The 21,983-nt window shown below is 36.6% G+C and overlaps 1 protein-coding gene across 9 annotated transcripts in view; it reads right to left on the bottom strand.

Moving 5' to 3' along the window:
• The window catches only part of DLG2 (discs large MAGUK scaffold protein 2), a 2,272,173-nt gene that overhangs the window by 711,039 nt on the left and 1,539,151 nt on the right, over window positions 1-21,983 (bottom strand). For all 9 annotated transcript variants that reach the window (XM_030918836.1, XM_030918835.1, XM_030918840.1 and 6 more), the window contains one exon: window positions 21,025-21,075. In XM_030918836.1, coding sequence (XP_030774696.1) covers window positions 21,025-21,075 — 51 coding nt within the window. The remainder of the gene's footprint in view (window positions 1-21,024; window positions 21,076-21,983) is intronic.

Raw genomic sequence — 21,983 nt, 5'->3', positions numbered from 1 at the left:
TCCAATCTGTTGAGGTCCCAGATAGAACAAAAAGGCAGAGGAAGGACAAATTTGCTCTCTTCTGGAGATGGGACAATCATTATCTCCTCCTACCTTGGGACATCAGAGCTCCAGGTTTTCAGAACTTTGGTTTCTATAATTTTATATGGATACTGCCCCTTGTTGTCCCCTCTTCTCAGGTGTTTGGCATCAGACTGAGTTAATTGTACCACTGACTTTCTTAATTCTCTGGCTTGCAGATGGCAGATTGTGTTAATTCTCAACCTCCATAATTACATAAGCCAATTCTCATACTAAATCCCCTCATAGATATAGATATAGATATAGATATAGATATAGATATAGATATAGATATAGGTATATCCTATTGGTTCTTTTTCTCTGGAGACTCTAATACAGTGAGTCTCTGTCCTTGGAAGACTAAAATAGGATAAGATACAAACTTACAATCTGGTAGGTCATTGAGATTTTTGAGTAATCTATCTTGACTGATACAGTGAAATTCTTTGTAGAATTTCATTTTCAACATTGAGCATCTACCTTGTGCCAGGTGCTTGGAATATAAGGCAAATAAAACATGATACTCATTTTTTAGTCAGTATATAAAAGGTAGGCACATGTGAACACATTATAAGAAGAAAGCCTTGAAGTAATGAAGAGAAGGGACAAGTTAACTCTGAATGGGGATATTTGACAAGACTTTTCAGGGGAGATAACAGATTAGCTGGGTTTTGAATAATGAGAAGAAGTTGGTTAGGTAAAAATGGTAATAGACTGAAGAGCAATTTTAGAGTCAATAAATCTGATTAGTAATATTGAGTTAAATCCAAGGTGACATTTTTCTAAATGACTATATGTGTATTTTTAATTTAAGTCTATATAGACCAAACATCTTACATTTTAAAACCATGTAATTCACCAAACAGGTTTTAATGCCTGTTTTCATAATACATACATTCCTTTTCTTCAAAGGATAGATAATCTGAGAGTTTAAAATGCATCAGGCTCATCAACATCAAGGTAAATGGATAAAATATAAGCTTGTAAACTCATGAATTCTAACAATTGCTCAAATGCTTGAAATAACTCTCAGTTTTTCCTAATGTTCATCTCTGTGTAACTAGGCTCTATTTTGAGCTACTAGTGTTTTTATGACTTCTCTCTGTGTTTTTCCTTTTCTTTTCTTCCCATTGAAGCAGATATTCCTCATAGGAGGAAGCAGGGAGAAGCAGGGTTGAACTCAGAAGTAGCCTGCAAAGATTTCCCTGCTTTTGTTTTCAAAACCTAATAAACACATCAGAAAACTAAAGGGTTTGGAGAGAAGGTACAAGGGAGAACAGGAATTCTCTACAAAAGCATAAAGTCTTGATGAAGAAGAGAACAAGAGTGAGGTTTCCAAAATCGGGGGTGGGTAGGGTGGGGAAAGATTATGTTGACTGAGAAAGGGGAGAAAATATCTGTCAGAGATGGACATTTTAAAGCATGTCGAAGAAGTTGGGGCCCTATGCAGTTTCCTAAACATTTTCATGACCTGCTATGTCATAGGGTTTTGTTGTTTACTTTCATGTGACAAAAGCACCAATGCAAACTGGCTAATGAAGTGTATTAATAGATTTCTGTAATAAAGATTCAGAAGGAGAGTTTCAAAGATGGTTTGACTTATGGTCTGTAGATGTCACCAAGACCGTTTTCTTACCCCCATTTATCTATTCTGCCATCTAAAATTCTGGTTTCATTCTAAAGATGGAAACCCCTACAGTCACAAAACAGCTTCAAGCTACTATTTCAGATATACGGTTCCTTACTTCGTGCTCATGGAGAACAGTGGGCTTCTGCCTCAAAATTCTAAGTAAGAATCATGGAATTTGCTCTGATTGTACTGGATTGGGTTACATATCCACCACTAATGGAGGCCAGGGTATCAATTGGCCTAAATCAATAAAAACTCACCCTTGCAATTCGGAGTCATGTCAGCTTCCAGCAAAGCACAGGGTTTGTCTGAACCAAAATCTAGGGACAATTAGGAAGGGGTAGGAAGAATAACATGAGGAGATAACCAACAAAAGTCCACTATTGAAAGAAACAATTCAGAGAAAGGCAATGCCTATCATAGCAGTTACTTGTGAGGATAAACCAAACAATGTGTGGGCTGTCTTGTCACTGTGTAAAGACATAGAACTGCGGGACAATTCTGGAGATGGCTGAAGTAGTTGGGAAAGCACTAGGAATGACTGAGGTTATATTGTCTGCCAGCCTGAGAGTTAAGCTACAGAAAAATAGAGCCAAAGCTGTTATGATTCGTTCAGTTGCAAATAGCAAAATTCCCAGCTTTTATCATTTCTTAAGACCTATAATCTAGTGATCCAGATATTATTCAGATGTTAGACCTCTTCGTGTATTCCCTGGATCTTTGTTATTTCCAATATTCTCAGAATCCAGTAACTCCATCTGAATTCAGTAACTCCATCAGAATCCTAAACTCATACCCCTGAGTTAGACATTTTCTTGCCAAATCTCAGCCACCCACACCTTGTTTTCACAAATTATGGAAATAAATCTACTTTGATTAGAACATTCTACTTGGGCATAGAGTCTTGTCATTTCTGTGCAAGTCTTTCCATTGCAGATTTTGTCTAAAAGCTGTTAGTTTTAAAAGTACCCTTATCCAGTCATGTGTTGCTTAATGACAGAGATATGTTCTGAGAAATAGATTGTTAGGCAATTTCATCATTGTGCGAACACCATAGAATGTACTTAAGCTAACATAGATGGTATAGCCTAGGCTATATGTTACAGACCATTCCTCTTAGGCTACAAACCAGTACAATCAATATGTTAATACTGAATATTATAGACAATTGCAACACAATAGTAAATATTTGTATATCCAAACATAGAAAAGGTACAGTACAAATAGGGTATTATAATCTTATGGGACCACTGTCGTATAGGCAGTTTGTCATTGATCAAAATGTTGTTATGTGGTACATGACTGTCCTAGCATTAGATGTGCTGGTAATAACCAGGGGCTATGTCAAAGAAAGATGGGGTAATATTGTAACAAGTGATTCACAGAAGAAAATATATTGGTCAGTTTAGATGCTGTGAGGGCAGTAAGACTTGGACTAATGAACTGGAAGAGAGCACTTGTTAATAATCTGGTGGCAGAGGGTTTGTGAGGTGAGAGAAAGGAGATAGCAGAGCACTTACAGAGAAAAATGGAGAAGGCTGGAGTCAGCAGCTGAATTTCAGCTAAATGCATTTTGTGCTGATTCATCTAACTCAGCCCTTTGAGGTATGTTTACTAGGCGCTTCTCATTCCTGAGACTTTGATGCTTACATCTAAAGAAAAGTTAGATTAATGCCCCTCCAAATGTCTGTAAACTGTATTTCTAACACACACATTTTTTTTTCTCTGACATCTTACTCAAATAGTTAACTCTGCAAAAGCACTTTGCACACACAAAAGCCTGCTGGTTTCCAAATCAGAAAGGTTTCTAGGCAGTGGTGACCTAAATTCACAGACCCGTTCCTTGTTATTCTTTTTGCCTGCCACTTTAAGAAAATTGCTCTTTCGTTCTTGGAAGTTAGGACACAGTAATGAGTTAAAGGAGACTGTATGTGTAAGCTTTGGGGTATTAAAGTTTACAGCAACCTGCCAATGTTGTTCTACTGGAGAGCTTTGCTTTATCATCTTACCTCCATGGTGAAAGACATGATTAGATTTAGAAAAGGTCTAAATAATAATTCAATTGTACATTTTAAAAGAGCAAAAAAAGTATAACTGGATTGTTTGAAACACAAAGGACAAATGCTTGAGGGATGGATACTACATTTTACATGATACATGATATTACACACTGCATGCCTGTATCAATACATCTCATGTACCCCATAAATATATACACCTACTATGTACCCACAGAAATTAAAGCTGAAAATTAGAAAAAAATTTAGAAAGTGTGAAGAATCTAAGCAATGCAACATTTATTTTGAGAACAGGCTGTGGCAATATGACCCTAGGACATGACCTATCTGGCAACTTCAGAATAGTGATGCCTGAAGTACAACTTCAAGATACATTTGTATAAAGCCCCACTTTTTGGCAAGGTATACATACCTGATTTGAGGTACTTGGATATAAGAGGAATTTATGGGAAGGCTCATGTATACATAGGAAAGAGGGTGGTGGTTTCTGATTGGGTCCTTGGGACAGTTATAACATGGGAATTGGAAGTTGCCAGTTTTCTCTCTCTCCTTCTTTCCCTCTCATCTCCAGTCTCTAGCTTTCTCTGCAGGAAGGCTCATTATATCAGATGACATTACTTCATATGGCAGAAAGTCCACATGGTAGCCACTTTTCTGTCTTCTACCTCACACTTTACTACACAGTGGGAATGCTGGACCCTCTCTGTCCCCATACTTCACTGTAGAAAATCCTGAGAAACAATCTGCTTGGCTTGATTTGGCTGAGGTGCCAGCTTCTAAACTGTGCATGTGACCACTCAAATAGTTCTAAAACTAAAGATTTTCCATGCTCCAGCCCCAGAGGTTCAGATTCACTGGGTTTAGTTGAGATTCATTTGGTCTAATTATCAGTATTATTTCTTACTAGCTAACCATGTTATTCCAATGAGCAGCTCTAGATCAATCAACCGTATGACCAGGGGTGCTATGAATGCATTCTTTCTCAGAATCGTGGGGTTGGAAAGAGGAGAAGGGCAGTTCCCTAAAAGGAGGAGGATGTTCTTTAAAAAGAAGAGGTGCTTTTAATGCACAGACAAAACACTAGCTGTTTAGTATTTTATATGCAGAGATTAGAAATAGAGAATCATGAAAATAAGAAGGTATCAGAGCAAAATATCACAGTCTCAAACTATTAACAGCAGCAAAAGCCAAAATTGACAAATGGGATCTAATTAAAGAGCTTCTGCACAGCAAAAGAAACTACCATCAGAGTGAACAGGCAGCCTACAGAATGGGAGAAAATTTTTGCAATCTACTCATCTGACAAAGGGCTAATATCCAGAACCTACAAAGAACTCAAACAAATTTACAAGAAAAAAACAAACAACCCCATCAAAAAGTGGGCAAAGGATATGAACAGACATTTCTCAAAAGAAGACATTCATACAGCCAACAGACACATGAAAAAATGCTCATCATCACTGGCCATCAGAGAAATGCAAATCAAAACCACAATGAGATACCATCTCACACCAGTTAGAATGGCAATCATTAAAAAGTCAGGAAACAACAGGTGCTAGAGAGGATGTGGAGAAATAGGAACACTTTTACACTGTTGGTGGGATTGTAAACTAGTTCAGCCATTATGGAAAACAGTATGGCGATTCCTCAAGGATCTAGAACTAGATGCACCATATGACCCAGCCATCACATTACTGGGTATATACCCAAAGGATTATAAATCATGCTGCTATAAAGACACATGCACACGTATGTTTATTGCGGCACTATTCACAATAGCAAAGACTTGGAATCAACCCAAATGTCCATCTGTGACAGACTGGATTAAGAAAATGTGGCACATATACACCATGGAATACTATGCAGCCATAAAAAAGGATGAGTTTGTATTCTTTGCAGGGACATGGATGCAGCTGGAAACCATCATTCTTAGCAAACTATCACAAGAACAGAAAACCAAACACCGCATGTTCTCACTCATAGGTGGGAACTGAACAATGAGATCACTTGGACTCGGGAAGGGGAACATCACACATCGGGGCCTATCATGGGGAGGGGGTGGGGGGAGGGATTGCATTGGGAGTTATACCTGATATAAATGACGAATTGATGGGTGCTGACGAGTTGATGGGTGCAGCACACCAACACGGCACAAGCGTACATATGTAACAAACCTGCACGTTATGCACATGTACCCTAGAACTTAAAGTATGAAAAAAAAAAAAAAAAAACACAGTCTCAAACTATTGAAAATAAAACATTGTAATTTCTTATCTAGCCTGGAACTGAGTTCTCATGAGTTAACAAAAGAAAAAAAAAAAAAAGCGTTGCAAAGGGTGCTAGGTTATTCTAGAAAAAAATTATCGTTGTAAATCAAGGGCAGATTCTACTTATATACTTAACATACTTAAAAATATATTAATAATTGGGCATACACACATTTCAGAGATCACTTAAAAAGCTTACCATTAACCACAAATATAGTCACATATGTGCACACACATACACACGCACACAAAGCAGAAGCATATATTTGCCTTTTGACATAGTCAAATAATCATAGCCTAAAGTTATACCAACAATGTCATGTTTAGAAAGAGGGGGTAGACAAATGCTTGTGTATAAATGTTATAATAGCCAACAATATTAATAATCTAGTATCTAGTTCCAGGAACTCTTTTAGGCATTCATATGTTATTGCTATTTTTTTTTTTTTTTTAACCACAATGCTATGAAGTAGATAGCAGTATCCCATTCATTACAGAGAAAACTGAGGCTTTAATAGGTTAAGTAACGCATGGTCATTCAGAAAGTGGCTGATTCTAGATTCTAAACAAGGTCTGAGTTCAAAGATTGTGCTTCTTTCCACCATTTTTGTTTTTATTTACTTTTTGTTTTATTATAAAAAATCTTCTAAATTTGACATTTCTGATTTTTCCTTGGAATTTTGCAAATTACAATTTTTTTCCAGCTTTTATTGTAGATTCCAGGGGTACATGCGCAGGTTTGTTATTGTGTGACACTGAGGTTTGGAGTACAGTCAAACCTGTAATCCAGGAAGTGAGCATGGTCCTAACTAGGATGTGTTTCAGCCCTTGCAACCCTCCCTCCCTCCCTATCCCCTCTGATATTCCCCAGTATCTATTGTTCCCATGTTTATGTCCATGTGTATCCAATGTTTAGTACTCACTTATAAGGGAGAACACGCAGTATTTGGCTTTCTGTTTCTGCGTTAGTTTGCTCAGGATGATGGCCTCCAGCTGCATCCATGTTGCCACAAAGGATATGATTTTTTTTTAATGGCTGTGTAGTATTCCATGTGAATGTATGTACATTTTCTTTACCCAATCCACCACTAATGGGCACCTGGGTTGATTCCATGTCTTTGTTATTGTGAATAGTGCTGTGATAAATATATGCATGTGTCTTTTTGGTAGAATGATTTATTATTCTTTGGGTAGATACCTAGTAATGGGATTGCTGGGTGAAAAGGTAGTTCAACTCTTAGTTCTTTGAGAAATCTCCAAACTGCTTTTCACAGTGGCAGAAGTAATTTACGTTCCCATCTACAGTGTAAAAGCATTCCCTTTTCACCACATCCCCACCAACATCTATTATTTTTTGACCTATTAACAAAAGTCTTTCTAACTGCTATGAGGTGGTATCTCACTGTGGTTTTGATTTGCACTTCTCTGATGATTAGTGATGATGAGCAATCTTTCATATGTTTTTTTGGCTACTTGCATGTCTTCTCTTGAGAGAAGTGGAGTTATTTGTTTTTTGGCCTGTTTGTTTGTTTAAATTCCCTGTAGATTCTGAATATTAGACCTTTGTCAATGTATAGTTTGCAGATTATTTTCTCCCATTCTGTAAATTGGTTATTATTCCCTTGATAGTTTCTCTTGACGTGTAGAAGCTCTTTAGTTTAATTAGGTCTCATTTGTCAATTTTTGTTTTTGTTGAAATTCCTTTTGAGGACTTTGCCATAAATTATTTGTCAATACCAATGTCGAGAAGGGTATTTCCTGGGTTTTCCTTTAGGATTTTTATAGTTTGAGGTCTTATATTTAAGTCTTAATCCATCTTAAGTTAAATTTTGTATATGATAAAAGGTGTATGATAAAAGGCCCAGTTTCATTCTTCTACATATGAATAGCCAGTTATCCCAGCACCATTAATTGAATACAGAACCCTTTCCCTATTGCTTGTTTTTGTGGACTTTGTCAAAGATCAGATGGCTTTAAGTGTGTGGCTTTACTTCTGGGTTCTCTATGCTGTTTCATTGGTCTATGTGTCTATTTTTGAACCAGTACTATGCTGTTTGGTTTCAGTAGCCTTGTAGTGTAGTTGAAGTCAGGTAATGTGATGCCTCCAGCTCTGTTCTTTTTGCTTAGGATTCCTTAGGCTATTCAGCATCTTTTTTGGTTGCATATGAATTTTATTTACTTATTTATTTAAGATGGAGTCTCACTCTGTCACCCAAGTTGGAGTGCAATGATGCAATCTCGTCTCACTGCAACCTCCACCTCCTGGGTTCAAGTGATTCCCCTGCCTCAGGCTCCTGAGTAGCTGGGATTACAGGTGCATGCCACCACGCCCAGCTAATTTTGTATGTTTAGTAGAGATGGGGTTTCGCTCTGTTGGTCAGGCTGGTCTCAAACTCCTAACCTTGTGATCCACACACCTTGGCCTCCCAAACTGCTGGGGTTACAGGCATGAGCCACTGCATCTGGCCACATATGGATTTTAGATTAGTATTTTCTTATTCTGTGAAAAATAATGTTGGTAATGTGATAAGAATGGTATTGAATTTGTAAACCACTTTGGTCAGTATGACCATTTCAACGGTACTGATTCTTGCACTCCATGAGGATGGAATGGTTTTCCATTTGTTTGTGTCATCTCTGATTTCTTTCAGCAGTGTTTCAGTTCTCCTTGCAGAGATCTTTCCCCTTTTTGGTTAGATGGATTCCTAGGTTTTTAAATCTTTTTGTGGCTACTGTAAATAGGATTGCATTGTTATTTGGCTCTCAGCTTTAATGTTATTGTTGTATATAAGTGCTACTGACTTTCGTACATTGATTTTATATTCTGAAACTTTACTGAAATGCTTCATCAGTTCTAGGAGGCTTTTGGTGGAGTATTTAGGGTTTTGCTAGGTAGAGAATCATAGTATTTTATACTCTCGTAGAATATACAGTATACATAATTTTCTATTCTCTCAGTAAAGAGAGACAGTTTGACTTCTTGTCCTATTTGGATGCCTTTTATTTCTTTTTCTTGCTTGATTCCTTTGGCTAGGACTTCAAGTACCATGTTGTAAGAGTGGTGAGAGTGGGCATCCTTGTCTTATTCCAGTTCTCAATGGGAATGCTTCCAGCTTTGCCCACATCATATGTTGACTATAGGACTTTCATAGATGGCTTTTATTATTTTGAGGTATGTTTCTTTGATGCCTAGTTGGTTGAGAATTTTTATCACAAAGGATGCTGAATTTTATCCAAAGCATTTTCTAAATCTATTGAGATAATCATATGAATTTTGTTTTTAATTCTGCTTATGCAATGAATCATATTTATTGATTTGCATATATGGAGCCAACCTCACATCCCAGAAATAAAGCCTACTTGATTGTAGTGAATTACCTTTTGGATGTGCTGCTGGATTCAGTTTGCTAGTATTTTGTTGAGAAATTTTTGTATCTATGTTCATATAAGGGATATTGGCTTGAAGTTTTCTTTTATGCTGTGTATCTGTCAAATTTGGGTATCAGAATGACATTGGCTTTGTAGAATAGGTTAGGGAGGGGTCCCTCTTCCTAGATTTTTTTGGAACAGTTAGCTTCCCCCCCCCCCCCGCCCTTATTCAGTTTCAGAACTAATTATTGGGTTACGTAGGGTTTCAACTTCTTCTTGGTTCAATCTTAGGAGGTTGTATGTTTCCAGGAATTTATCCATTTTCTCTAGATTTTCTAGCTTGTGTGCATAGAGGTGATCACAATAGTCTCTGAGGATCTTTTGCATTTCTGTGAGATCAGCTGTAATGTTATCTTTGTCATTTCTGATTGTGCTTATTTGAGTCTTCTCTTTATTTCTGTTATTCTGGCTAGTGGTCTATAAATCTTGTTTATCCTTTTAAAGAAACAACTATCAGTTTTGCTGATCTTTTGCATATATTTTTGCATCTTGATTTTATTCACTTCTGCTCTGATTTTAGTTATTTGTTTTCTTCTGCTAGCTTTGAGGCTAGTTTGTTCTTGTTTTTCTAGATTCTCTAGGTGTAATGTTACATTGTTAATGTGAGATCTTTCTAACTTCTTAATGCAGGCATTTAATGCTGTAAACTTTTCTCTTAACACTGCTTTCACTGAATATTGGAGATTTTAGTAAGTCACATCTCTGTTTTCATTAATTTCAAAGAATTTGTTATTTCTGCCTTAAAGTTATTATTCACCCAAAAGTCATTCAGGAGTAAGTTGTTTAATTCCTATGTAATTGTGTGGTTTGAGAGATCTTCTTGGTTTTGATTTCTATTTTTATTGCACTGTGGTCTGACAGTATGTTTGGTATGATTTTTATTTCTTTGCATTTATTGAGTCTTACTTTACAAATAAAGCATGTAGATCTTAGAATATGTTCCATGTACAAACAAGACGAATGTATATTCTATCATTGTTGGATAGAAATTCTGTAGATGTTTATTAGGTCCAATTAGTGAAGTGTCTAGTTTAAGTTCATTATTCCTTCTTAGTTTTCTGCATTGATAATCTATCTAATACTATCAGTGGAATGTTGAAGTCTCCCACTATTATTATGTGCCTAAGTATTTTCACAGACCTGAAAGTACCTGTTTTACAAATCTGGGTGCTCCAATGTTGGGTATGTATATATTTAGGATAGTTAAGTCCTCTTTGAATTGAACTCTTCATTGTCATATAATGCCCTTCTTTGTCAGTTTTGACTTGTTGTTATTTTAAAATCTTTTTTTTTTTTTTTCCTGAAACAAGAATATTGTCCTCCACTCTTTTTTTGTTTTCTATTTGCATGATAGGTCTTTCTCCATTCTTTTACCTTGAGCGTGTGGTTGTCATTATATGTTAGATAGGTCTCTTGAAGACACTTGGGTCTGTTTTTTTAATCCAGCTTGCCACTTCGTGCATTTTAAGTGGAGCGTTTAGGCCATTTATATTCAAGGTTACTATAGATATACGATGTTTTGATCCTGTCATCCTGTTATTAGTTGTTTTGTAGACTTGATTGTATAGTTGCCCTATAGGGTCTATGGCTATGCACTTCAGTGTGTTGCTGTGGTAGCAGGTATCATTATTTGATTTCTGTTTAGAACTCCCTCAAGGACATCTTGTATGGCTGGTCTGGTGGTAACAAATTCCCTTATGCTTGTCTGGAAAGGATTGTATTTCTCCTTTGTGTATGAAACTTAGTTTGGCTGCATATGAAATTCTTGGTTGGAATGTCTTTTCTCTGAGGATGCTGAAAATAGAGCCCCAATCTCTTCTGGTTTATAAGGTTTCTGCTGAGAAGTCTGCTGTTAGCTTGATGAAATTTCCTTTGTAAGTGACCTGACCCTTTTTTCTAGGTGCCTGTAAGATTTTTTTTCTTTCATGTTAATCTTAGAGAATCTGATGACTATGTTTCTTGGGGATGGTCATCTTGTATAGTATCTTTAAGGGGTTTTCTGTATTTCTTGAATTTGCCTGTCAACCTCTCTAGTGAAATTGGGGACGTGTTCATGAATTATATCCTCAAATACATTTTCCAAGTTGTTTACTCTTTCTCCTTCTCTCTTGGGAATACCAGCATGGATTGTAGTTTAGTTCTCCTTACATAATCTCGTATTTCTTGGAGGTTTTGCTCAGTTAAAAAATATTTTTTCTTTATTTTTGTCTGACTACATTGATTCAAAAGACCAGTCTTTGAGCTTGAGATTCTTTCCTCAGCTTGGTCTATTACGTTGCTAATGCTTACAACTATACTATGAAATTCCTGTAGTGAGTTTTTCAGTTCCAGAACTTTAGTTTGATTCTCTCTTAAAATCGCTCTGTCTCTGTCACCTTTCTTTTTTTTTTTTTTTTTTTTTTTTTTTTTTTTTTTTTTGAGACGGAGTCTCGCTCTGTCGCCCGGGCTGGAGTGCAGTGGCCGGACCTCAGCTCACTGCAAGCTCCACCTCCCGGGTTTACGCCATTCTCCTGCCTCAGCCTCCTGAGTAGCTGGGACTACAGGCGCCCGCCACCTCGCCCGGCTAGTTTTTTGTATTTTTTAGTAGAGACGGGGTTTCACCGTGTTAGCCAGGGTGGTCTCGATCTCCTGACCTCGTGATCCGCCCGCCTCGGCCTCCCAAAGTGCTGGGATTACAGGCTTGAGCCACCGCGCCCAGGCCAAGGCTCTGTCATCTTTCAACTCTTGGATAGTTTTACTGGCTTCCTTAGATTTCTCTTGAATCTTGTTATGTTTCCTTGTCATCCAGGTTCTGAATTCTATGTCTGCCATTTCAGCCATTTCAATCTCATTAGGAACTATGGTTGGGAAGCTGTTGCAATTATTTGGAAGTAAGGAGACATTCTGAAGTTTTGAAGTGCCAGAGTTTATGCACTGATTCTTTCTCATCGGAGATAGCTGCATTCCTTTATCTGACATTGCTATCACTTGGACAGGCTTTTGGAGTTTATTTTTATTTTTTTGAGACAGAGTCTTGCTCTGTCACCCAGGCTGGAGTGCAGTGGTACGATGTCAGCTCACTGCAGCCTCCGCCTCCTCCTGGGTTTAAGTGATTCTCATGCCTCAGTCTCCCAAGTAGCTGGGCTTACAGGCACACACCAACATGCCCAGCTAATTTTTGTATTTTTAATACAGATGGGATTTCACCATGTCAGCCAGGCTTGTCTCAAAATACTGACCTCAAGTGATCCACCTACCTTGGCCTCCCAAAGTGCTGGGATTACAGGTATGAGCCACTGCACCTGACCTGTTTTTATATTCTTTATTTTTTTAGAGTTGAATTGTTGCGTATAGTTGATTGGCTTCATTTCTGGATGCTTTTAGAGGGTTGAGGCTCTTCATTTGTGACTAGATTTCTGCATTGGGTTTCACCAGCAATGTACACCCTTCTTTAGGTCCTATTAAGGGCCAGGAACTGGCTCTGGAGCTTGTGAACTCTGTGCAGGGTTCCCAGCTTCCTCTCTCTTCTACTTTGGTTTCTATGTCACCTCTCTATAAACTTTCAATATTTTCTTTCAAAAGATCTATTTGAAGTGTGATGATTTACTCAATATTTTGGTTTATTTCAGTGAAAGAGGTGCTCCCAGCTATATCTAGTCAGCCATCTAGTCCCCTATGTTACTTCAGGCTGACCCTAACAGTGCTGGCTGCAAACTCCAAAGCCTGGTGATCTAAAGGGTCTGCCCCTGGAGATACACACTCAATGCTAGGTGCAGATTAGTGGGCAGATGTGTTGGGTATGGGGCCACTTGTAGTCAAGTTCCAGCCTCCACTGTTTTTATAAGCTTATTTTTATTCCCAAATTATTGTAATACCTTTAATCAAAACCAATAAAACTCTTATTAAAATTCACACATATTATATAAATGTATTTCTGTAACTGCAAGTAGTTCAGAATGACTGCACTTCAAAATATGAACTAGGGCTCAGAGAGAGAAATTAGGCTGGCAAGATGAAGAGGGCATCCATGGGTACCTTAAATAACATACCAAAGAGTTTAAACCTTATCCTAAAGACAATAAAGAGCCTTTGGAGAAATTTTAGGATGAAAATGACATAACCATTTTCATGTTTTAAATACCTCGCTTTGGCTGCAATATTGCATATACATAGGATTTGGGAAAGGATGCAGGTATGCTATTTAAGACAAATAATTAATGGCTGAATTCTGCCAACGTTGATGGAGGAGGAAATAATTCTAAAGTATATTGGGAATGATAGAAAAATGTAATTAGTGTTTTGTAGGATGGGAAAATGCAAAAGAGAAGGGAGAATTCAAAGATGCCTAGAGTATAATTCCACAAATTCCTTTACTATTACAATCTGAGCCTCTCAGCCATAGGCACCTTTGATATCTCAAGCCTTCCTGACACCCTGGATTCTTATGACATTAGCAAATGCAGCTAAGTACAGTCCATGTCTTTGCATACTATGAGTAATTTATCCATTTTCCGTGTATGAAATTAATAGCTTACATACCCCCAACATGATTTGTATCAAGAGTAGTTAGTTGACTGAGCATGGATAATGGATTTATGATGCTTCTATAACCCTAAGCAGCATGCATGATTACAGTTTTGCAAAGATGCTAAAATGACTATCAGCTACCTTCTTTGACTCTCATATTCCTCCCACCCTCACTGAAGAAAAAATATTTGGAGTGCTTTCCCAACAGCTGCAGAATGATGGCCGTGTGGTACTACTTGAATGTTTCGTCTGACAAGTTAGAGATTCTTTTTGCAACTAGTAAAAAAATTTACAAATCTGAACCATTTCCTGAAATGTACATTACTGACTTTTGTTAGTCATTATTCCACCTATGCCAAAGCAAAACCACTTACAGGACAAAGAAAAATGACTTATTTATTGCATCATGCAAATTCCTGTAGAAGAAACAAGTTTAGGATATAAGGTATGTAACGTGGGAATTTTAAAAACAGTATTAGTGAATGGCCAGGTAAGAAGAGACCCATTAAAGTTGTCTAATAGTGGCCTCTCCGGTTCTCCAGATATCAGAATAACTAGAAAATCATTAGATGTCTGATTTATTTAGACCAAATTCTTTCATCTCACATTGTTGATCTTTATGAAAATTCCTAATTTCAAATAGAATTAAGGATCTGTTACTTTAAGTAATATAAAGCTTTTGAGTTTCTAAATTCCTCATTTTTTCTAGGTCTCTTTAGCTATTTTTAATAATAGTGACAGGAATAAAAAACAGGCAGGGTTCGAGTAGATATTTGATAGAATTTCAGTTTTTATATAGTCAACTGTATTAAAATCTTATAGTTTAATTAAATAATTTTGATAATAGATAAATTTCTTAACTGAACTGCAAAGTTTACGTATTTGCAATTATCAGTGTATATTTTAAGCATATTTGAAATATATGCAAATGTAATTATTAAATACAGAGGTACCACCCAAGCATGTGTGTATTTAGACATAAATGAATATATTTGTATAATATTTGTGAATTTTTATTGAGCATGTTAGTTTTCCATGGGACCGTTAACATTTGCACCTGCTACTCCCTGTCTAAGAGGCCTTCCTCCACTACTTTTTTTTTTAAAAAAATATTTTTTAAAGACAGGGTCTCATTCTATTGCCCAGACTGCAGTGCAGTGACACAATTATAGTTTTTTGCAGTTTCAAACTACTGGGTTCTAATGATCCTGCTGCCTCAGTCTCCTGAGTAGTTGGGACCTCAAGCATGAGCTACTATGTCTGGCTTCCATTCCCTTTTACATGGCTCGTTCCTTCTCACTTTTCATGAACCAGTTCAGTTATGATGCCTCAGGAAATTACTTCATGCTGACCACATATTGAGAGCAATCTACTCATCTTCATAGTTTTTGTCCATTTACTTCTATGTCCTTGACCAGGCTGCAAAATTCTATGAAACAAGGACTGTACCCTGTACCTGTGTTTAGCAAGTGCTTGACAAATAAATGTACAAAAGATATTCATAAAGTTCACTCTGTGTGTCAAGTGATTAATGCATTAAACAATGCTACTGTACATGAGGAGTCATCAACTTGTTTACAAATTCCCAAGGGCTTTTTCTTTTCTTTTTATGTCACCATGATAACATAAAGAACATTACGAGAAAATTTCTTTCATCATAGAATTCATAGGCCAGTGGAAGAAACAGATTTTATTTGTCATTTAGTGTGATAAGTCCTCTATTCATGTGCTGTTGTTTTGTTTTGAGACAGAGTCTCGCTCTGTCACCCAGGCTGGAGTGCAGTGGTGTGATCTCGGCTCGCTGCAAGCTCCACCTCCCAGGTTCACGCCATTCTCCTGCCTCAGCCTCTTGAGTAGCTGGGACTGCAGACGCCTGCCACTACGTCTGGCTAAATTTTTGTATTTTTCATAGAGATGGGGTTTCACCGTGTTAGTCAGGATGGTCTTGATCTCCTGATCTCGTGATCCAGTCCCTTTACCTCCCAAAGTGCTGGGATTACAGTCCTGAGCTACTGTCCCCCCACCTATTGTTGTTGTTTTCAAAGAGGCATATTGCCCAAAAGGGAAAGCCAAGAAAATCTTTTTGGAGAAAATGATATTCAAGCTTAATTTTGACAGCAGTCTAATTCAGTGGTAATAAGCTCAGGTTCTAGTATCTGTTGGACATAGGGCTGAATCCTAACTCCGTCTCTTATAAAACTGTGATTTTCGGCAAGTGATTTAATCTTTGAGCCTCAGTATCCTAATATGTAAAATGGAGTTAGCAATATCTACCTCATAGGAGTGTTACTAAATGTGATTAATACTTAAATTAAATGTTACAGGGGTTGAACATAGAAAAAGTGTAAGCTGTAAATGCACACAGCAAATACCATAACTTATTTATCATTGGATATTTGACATCTAACAAAGAAAAAGAAAAGCAGAAACAAAAGAAGTTCTTGTTACATTAAGTTGTTCTCTGAGAGTGGAATGCTATGTCTTTAATAACTTCCTCAATTATATTTATAAATAATTCTTGTGAGAACTACCATGTTAACCAAAGAAAATATTAGGAATAACTATATATGCTGCTCTAAACCTTTACATTAACTCATGTATTCATCACAACGGCCCTACGGGGTAATTATAAACAGTTTAGCCTCATTTTCAGATGTGGCAACTGAGGTACAGAGAGGTTAAGTATGTAGTTCAAGGTTATTTGGCCAGAAAGTGCTAGAGCCAGAATTCAAACCTGAATTCAAATCAATCCATGTGCGTCTATGTTACTGTCCTTCCAGTAATAGAGCGAGGCCTACTTCATTTAGATGCCAACCACTCCCTGAGTATATACTAAATTTCAGATGCTGTTCTAGAAAACTTATATATAAAATGACTTTATGTACTGCATATATTTACAGGAAGGGACAGATGTTAACAAAATAGACTATAAATAAATAATATAAAATTCAGATACTGATGAGTGCAATTAAGTAATAATAAAATGGGAAAAAAGAATGATGGAAATGGTACTAATTTAATTACAGTGAACAGGGAAGATTTTTCTGAAGTGATAATATTTGAGCAGATATTTAAATAATAAAAAGAATAAACTATGTAAAGATATAAAGGACAATTTTCCAGGCAGCTAGAATAACATACATACAGGCCTTGAGTTAGGAAAAGCTTAACTTGTTTGAGAAATGTCAAGGTCATTGTGGCTAGAGTGAAATTTATGAAGAGTTGGTGGTGAGCACATAATATTGGAGAGAGGAGCAGGTGTCACATTACAAAATGCCTTGTATGTAATGATAATGAAGCTAATTATCACCTTTGGAGTGTCTTAAGAATATAAATTGTATGGTCTGGCTTATATTAATATTTTGAAAAAAGATAACTCGGGTTACTTGGAGGAGAATAGCAGGGCAAAAGTGGAAGCTATTATGGTGGTTGAGGCATGGGATGAAATTGGTTTGGATTAGGATTCAGCAGAGCAGGTGGTAAGATTTAACTGATTTTGTAATAAATCTTCACGGTAGCACAAGCAGGACTTATGAATTCTGAGGATAAAGAATAATTGAGCAAGACTTTTGGATTATTTTTCTGGCATAAATAACATGGGAAATGATAGAACCAATTAGTCAAGATGAAGGATATTAGGGTAGCAGTTACTTTGGTCCTGAGAAGAGGGACTGCAGGGAAGGGGCTTTCTTAATAATCAAGCAGCAGAGATGCCAACTGTACAGTTAGCCATACATATTCGAAGTTCACATTCAGGGAGATGTCATGGCTTCAGAATTGGGAGTCATCAGCTGACAGTTGGTATCTAAGGGCATGAGCCTGGATGAGGCCATCTAGGGAATGAAGAAAAGATGGAGAAGAGGTCTGTACACTGGGTATCTGGAGTGCTGAAACCTTTAGAGGAGGAGTCAGCAAGGAGGCTGAGAAAGGGCAGCCATTGAGGGGGTAAAAGAACAGGGGAGTGCTTTGTCCTGGAAGTTAAAATATTGACATCTTTAAGGAAGGGGGAAGCATCAAATCCTGCTAAGAAGTCAGTTATGTCTGAGAACTACTGATGCTTCCATTTAGCAAGATGGAACCAGTTATGACTTTGATATAAATGGATTTATGACTATTGTGGGGATGAGAACATGAAACAGGTTAAAATAAGAAAATGAGGTAATAAAGGGGAGCTAATGAAAATAAACAATTTTCCTAGATTTTTGGTAAAGCAAAATAGAATAATGAGGTAATAGTGGAAGGAAAACATAGGGTTAGTGGATGGTTACTTATTTTTTCTAAGGTGAAAGATATTATACTGTGTCTGTGTTAAAGTCACTCAGTAAAAGGCAAGATAGGGCTTGATATTGCAGAAGAGAGAGGAGATAACTGCAGAAGGAAAATCATTCAACAGATAAGTGGTAATGGAGTCTAGTTAACAACTAAAAAGTTGGTCTTAGAATGCAATAGGAAATTTCCTTCATTGCCATGGGAGAATATACTAGCAGACCTGGTGGTAGGAAAGTGTGGTTTTCATTTGATTACTTGGATTTTCTCAAAAATATATTAAGGCAGGTCAACAGCTGAAAGAGAGGATGAGAGAAGGGAGCGCTTGAGATTTGAGGAGATATGATAAGGTGTGAAATTGTTGTCCCAGAGTATGAGAAAGTGATTTTTTCTGAAGAAGTGTGTAAGAATTGCTAGGAAGCCTTGAGAGTTCACTTAAAATCAGTGGTTAAAAATTTAAAGTGAGATGAGGGAGTGTTTCTCTAGCCATATCCAGTTGCTGAGGCAGTGTCATGGAGTGAAGAGGAAAGTGTTGGCTTAACCAGGGTAAGCTAACCTGGACTGGGGTTTTGCTGGATGAGCACAGAAAGCTAGAGAAGAGGAAAAAAACGTGCGTGAGAGGGAGAATTAGAGTGAGGGACCACGTAATACACACTAGGTGGTGAGGGAGGAGAGGGCATAAAGAAAGGTGAAAGCTGGATAGAAATGGTGAAATCAATGATCTGAGGTTCCAATGGGGCTAAAGAAGTTTCAATGAGAAGGTACTAGAATAAATGATATGAACAGAAGGGAGGAAGTGTTCAGAAAGATATTGCCTGATACAGGCTTTGGAGAGGGGGCTGTTAATGGCAGTAACAAAGTTCAGAGTATGGTCACGTACCCCAAGGCAGTAAGTCAGCAAGGTAAACTGACAAGCTGAAGATCAGGAAACAAGTAAGATCAGAATCCAGACTAGAACCCACAGTTGTCTGACTCCTACTGAATGTTCTCTCTCATACCAATGTTAGCTTTTACTTTTTAACCTCTAATACCAGGGCAATGAAACAGTGTTCTATTCAAGATGGTGATGTACATTGGATGAGGAAAAAGGAGAAGGCTCATCTTCGTGGGCATGAGACCTGTTCAGTTGCATTGAGTCCTGTGTTTAGAAAGGCCCCACATTTTCATGTTGTACTGCATTCCATAAATCATATAGCTTGTCTTGGAGAGACACTTAATGATTTAGGAGAAATGTGTGTTTTTTTTTGGTCTCATTTGAGCTGATTTTCCATAAGCCTCACTATTCTCCAGTTAGGATACCATTAAAATTGTATCAAGTTCATAATGGAAGTTTTAAAGAACCCATCTGTCAAACACTTAAGTTTCCATGTAAATGTTTGTTTAAAAGCACTGGCACTTGATAAAAATCAGCCTGAAGATGAGAAATGCTCTGACTCAGGAAAGTGAATAATTAGTAAACTAAAAAGGAGATAAAAAGGATAAAAAGTGCAGGTCTAGAATCTTAATTTATGCTTGAATGATAGCTTAGTGAAAATAATTACATTTTTATTTCTTATACAAAATGTGGTATGTGTTTATCATAGTAGGTTTATGAAATAAATATAAGCAAGAAGGAGAAACTAAAAATTACCCCAAAATCCTTAACAGGAGTTAGTCACCAAAATGTATAACATTTGGTGTACATCCTTCCAGGCTTTATGAGTGTATTTATGTATATATATTATATTACATAGCTCTGTGTTTATTGAATTATATTTTAAATATCATTTTAAAACTTAATTTTTGATTTAATAATATAATCTAGGTAGATCTTCTATCCTTGTAATTAAATATTTTCTAAAGTACTATTTCAATATATTTTAATATAATTTCTATTATACGAATATATAATAAACATGTTATTCTTTTTTATTGTTTAACATCTATGTTTTTCAATCCTTACTATTATAAACCATGTCAATATGCACATTCTTTGTGCATTTGTCCATTCTTGTAAGTACAATTTCTGGGTCAAAAAATATACTCATTTTAAAGGCTTTTAATCTATGTTTCCAAATTGCTCTTGTAGGGTTGTACTAATCTTCAGAACCTCTCACTAGCATTGAATATTCACATTCCTTTTAAGTTTTTGCCAATTGGACGGGCAAAACCTGTTTGCTCTCATTGTCTTCCTTTGTTCTTAATGAGGTTGAACAGGTTTTCATTTGTTTATTGGCTTTTTCTTTTTTAATGAATGTCCTGTTAATGCGTTTTGGTCACTTTTTTCTACATGGTCTTTGGCCTTTCTCTTATCGTTCTGCAAAATATCTAAATATATTAGGGTCGCATTGCACAGTTTCCTTAATTTGTCAAAGGACTTTGCCAGGGCGCTACCAGCGTATTTGCAGAGCTCTATGGGGTTGTTGTGTTTTTTCCTATGGGAATAGTTTTAAAATGCACCACTTTTTTTTAACTAAATAAGAAACGCATGGTAACTATAGTTATGATGATAGTATCGATATCACACAAATGCAAACGTCTTGTAACATATCTAAATAATGTATAGCCAAAACACTAATAATAAAACCATTACGAACAAAGTGCTGTACAAGCTCATCAAACATTTCTCTTTCCCATTCATTTCTCCAAATCCTGGCAATGAAATTTACATACTGAACATTCTGTTATTTGGTCTGCTGTCTCAATGCTTTCTACTGTGAGCATTTCATTAATATTCTCATTGTGAGTCCTGTGAGAAACTTCCAGGTTATAAAACACAATTGTATAATTTCACAAGACAACTCATTAAGATGTAGAACAGAATGTGAATGCAAAATTAGGGCTCTGGATTTAAAAAAAAATTTCTTACCCTCTCCAGTGTAATTTCTTCAAATTCATATTCAATTTCTGTTCCATTGACCTATAAATAGGGAAAAAATAAGAAGAGAACTATTAAATATATGTTGAGGAGGAGACAGCTGCATTTTAAATAATGCTTGGGAGTTAAATTTTCGTTCTAACTATAAATAACCACATTTTCTTGATATTTCTGATTGTGCATTTTCATTCAAGTGAAATATAATTCCAGCTATTCTAAAATATATGACTGAGATGCTACAAAAAATAATCAAAGATTATTGCTTCCCTTAGAATTCTGTGATTTTTTTTTTTGTAGTGAGGGGTAATAATACAAAATATGTATTGTGAGCTTACAAAGAACAAATCATCTAGGGGCAATGATACAAGTACGAGGAAAATAATTTTCTTGTTTTTTAAAAAATATTGTTTGAACACTAAAATATGACCTTAAAAATCACTGATAATGGCAGAGCAACATTGTTCCATTTTTGAACAGTAAAATAGCATGAAAATGACTGCATCATCCGAGAAATACCTTTTCTTTAGTGGCTCAAGCTCAGGTAATTCATCCCCATCATCCTTTTATTATCTTTATTGGAAAGCCCTGGACCATATAACCATACCTATGTACCTCAGTAGCATTAAGAAAAGAGCAAAGTAAGACACATTTTGAAGTGCTTAGTGACAAATTGTTTCAACCATCCAACCAACCCTTGTATTGATTTGAATTTACAGAGAGAAATACATTTTAAATACAGCCAGACACCTTAGATTTCCACAAATGTGCACAGAGGCCATAGGAAATGTTGGTTTAAAATAATCTAAAAACTATTCCTTTCTCATTTTTATCTATCATATAATTCTTCTCCACCAGGCAAAACCTCTAAGCAAGAAAATTCTCAAATTGGTTCTTTCTTATTTCTGATACGTGTCCTGACAACATCATTGGAATTTAGGAATCAGCCAGAA

This window comes from Rhinopithecus roxellana, chromosome 15 (genome assembly GCF_007565055.1).
Source record: "Rhinopithecus roxellana isolate Shanxi Qingling chromosome 15, ASM756505v1, whole genome shotgun sequence".
NCBI classification, from domain to species: Eukaryota; Metazoa; Chordata; class Mammalia; order Primates; family Cercopithecidae; genus Rhinopithecus; species Rhinopithecus roxellana.
This window is presented reverse-complemented; position numbering and strand designations above follow the sequence as displayed.